Source organism: Propithecus coquereli, unplaced genomic scaffold (assembly GCF_000956105.1).
Source record: "Propithecus coquereli isolate 6110/MARCELLA unplaced genomic scaffold, Pcoq_1.0 Scaffold241, whole genome shotgun sequence".
Taxonomy (NCBI): Eukaryota; Metazoa; Chordata; class Mammalia; order Primates; family Indriidae; genus Propithecus; species Propithecus coquereli.
The window spans coordinates 1,282,761-1,283,109 of NW_012147964.1; the positions used below are offsets into that span (position 1 = coordinate 1,282,761).

At 59.0% G+C, this 349-nt stretch overlaps 1 protein-coding gene across 1 annotated transcript in view; it reads right to left on the minus strand.

The window, feature by feature from the left end:
- CATSPERD (catsper channel auxiliary subunit delta) overlaps nucleotides 1–349 on the minus strand; it is a 58,058-nt gene that overhangs the window by 16,882 nt on the left and 40,827 nt on the right. The window contains exon 15 of the mRNA XM_012646126.1: nucleotides 39–140. Coding sequence (XP_012501580.1) covers nucleotides 39–140 — 102 coding nt within the window. The remainder of the gene's footprint in view (nucleotides 1–38; nucleotides 141–349) is intronic.

Sequence of the window (349 nt, forward strand, 5' to 3'; positions counted from 1 at the left end):
CACAGCAGGGACGGGGTGGGGGGGACCCCCTGGCTTACTTCTCGATGATGTAACTGTAGTTGTCCTGAAGGGTTACGGGGTCCAGGACGCCCTGGGAACAGGCTGAGATTTTGCTGCGAACAGGAGAACGCGGTGAGACACTGCCCGACCCCGCGAGGAACCAGACGGTCACGAATTGGACACGAAGTGGGGACAGCCCGCACTTGTCAAACGAGCAAAGAGTGAAGAGAGAGAGACCCCAGCGCTGGCAGGGGCGGGGGGGGGCGGGAAACAGCCCTGACGCATCACCACCGCGGCGGAGCTGCTCCGGCTTGTTTTCTTAATTTACTTCCTGAATTGCATTAAAATA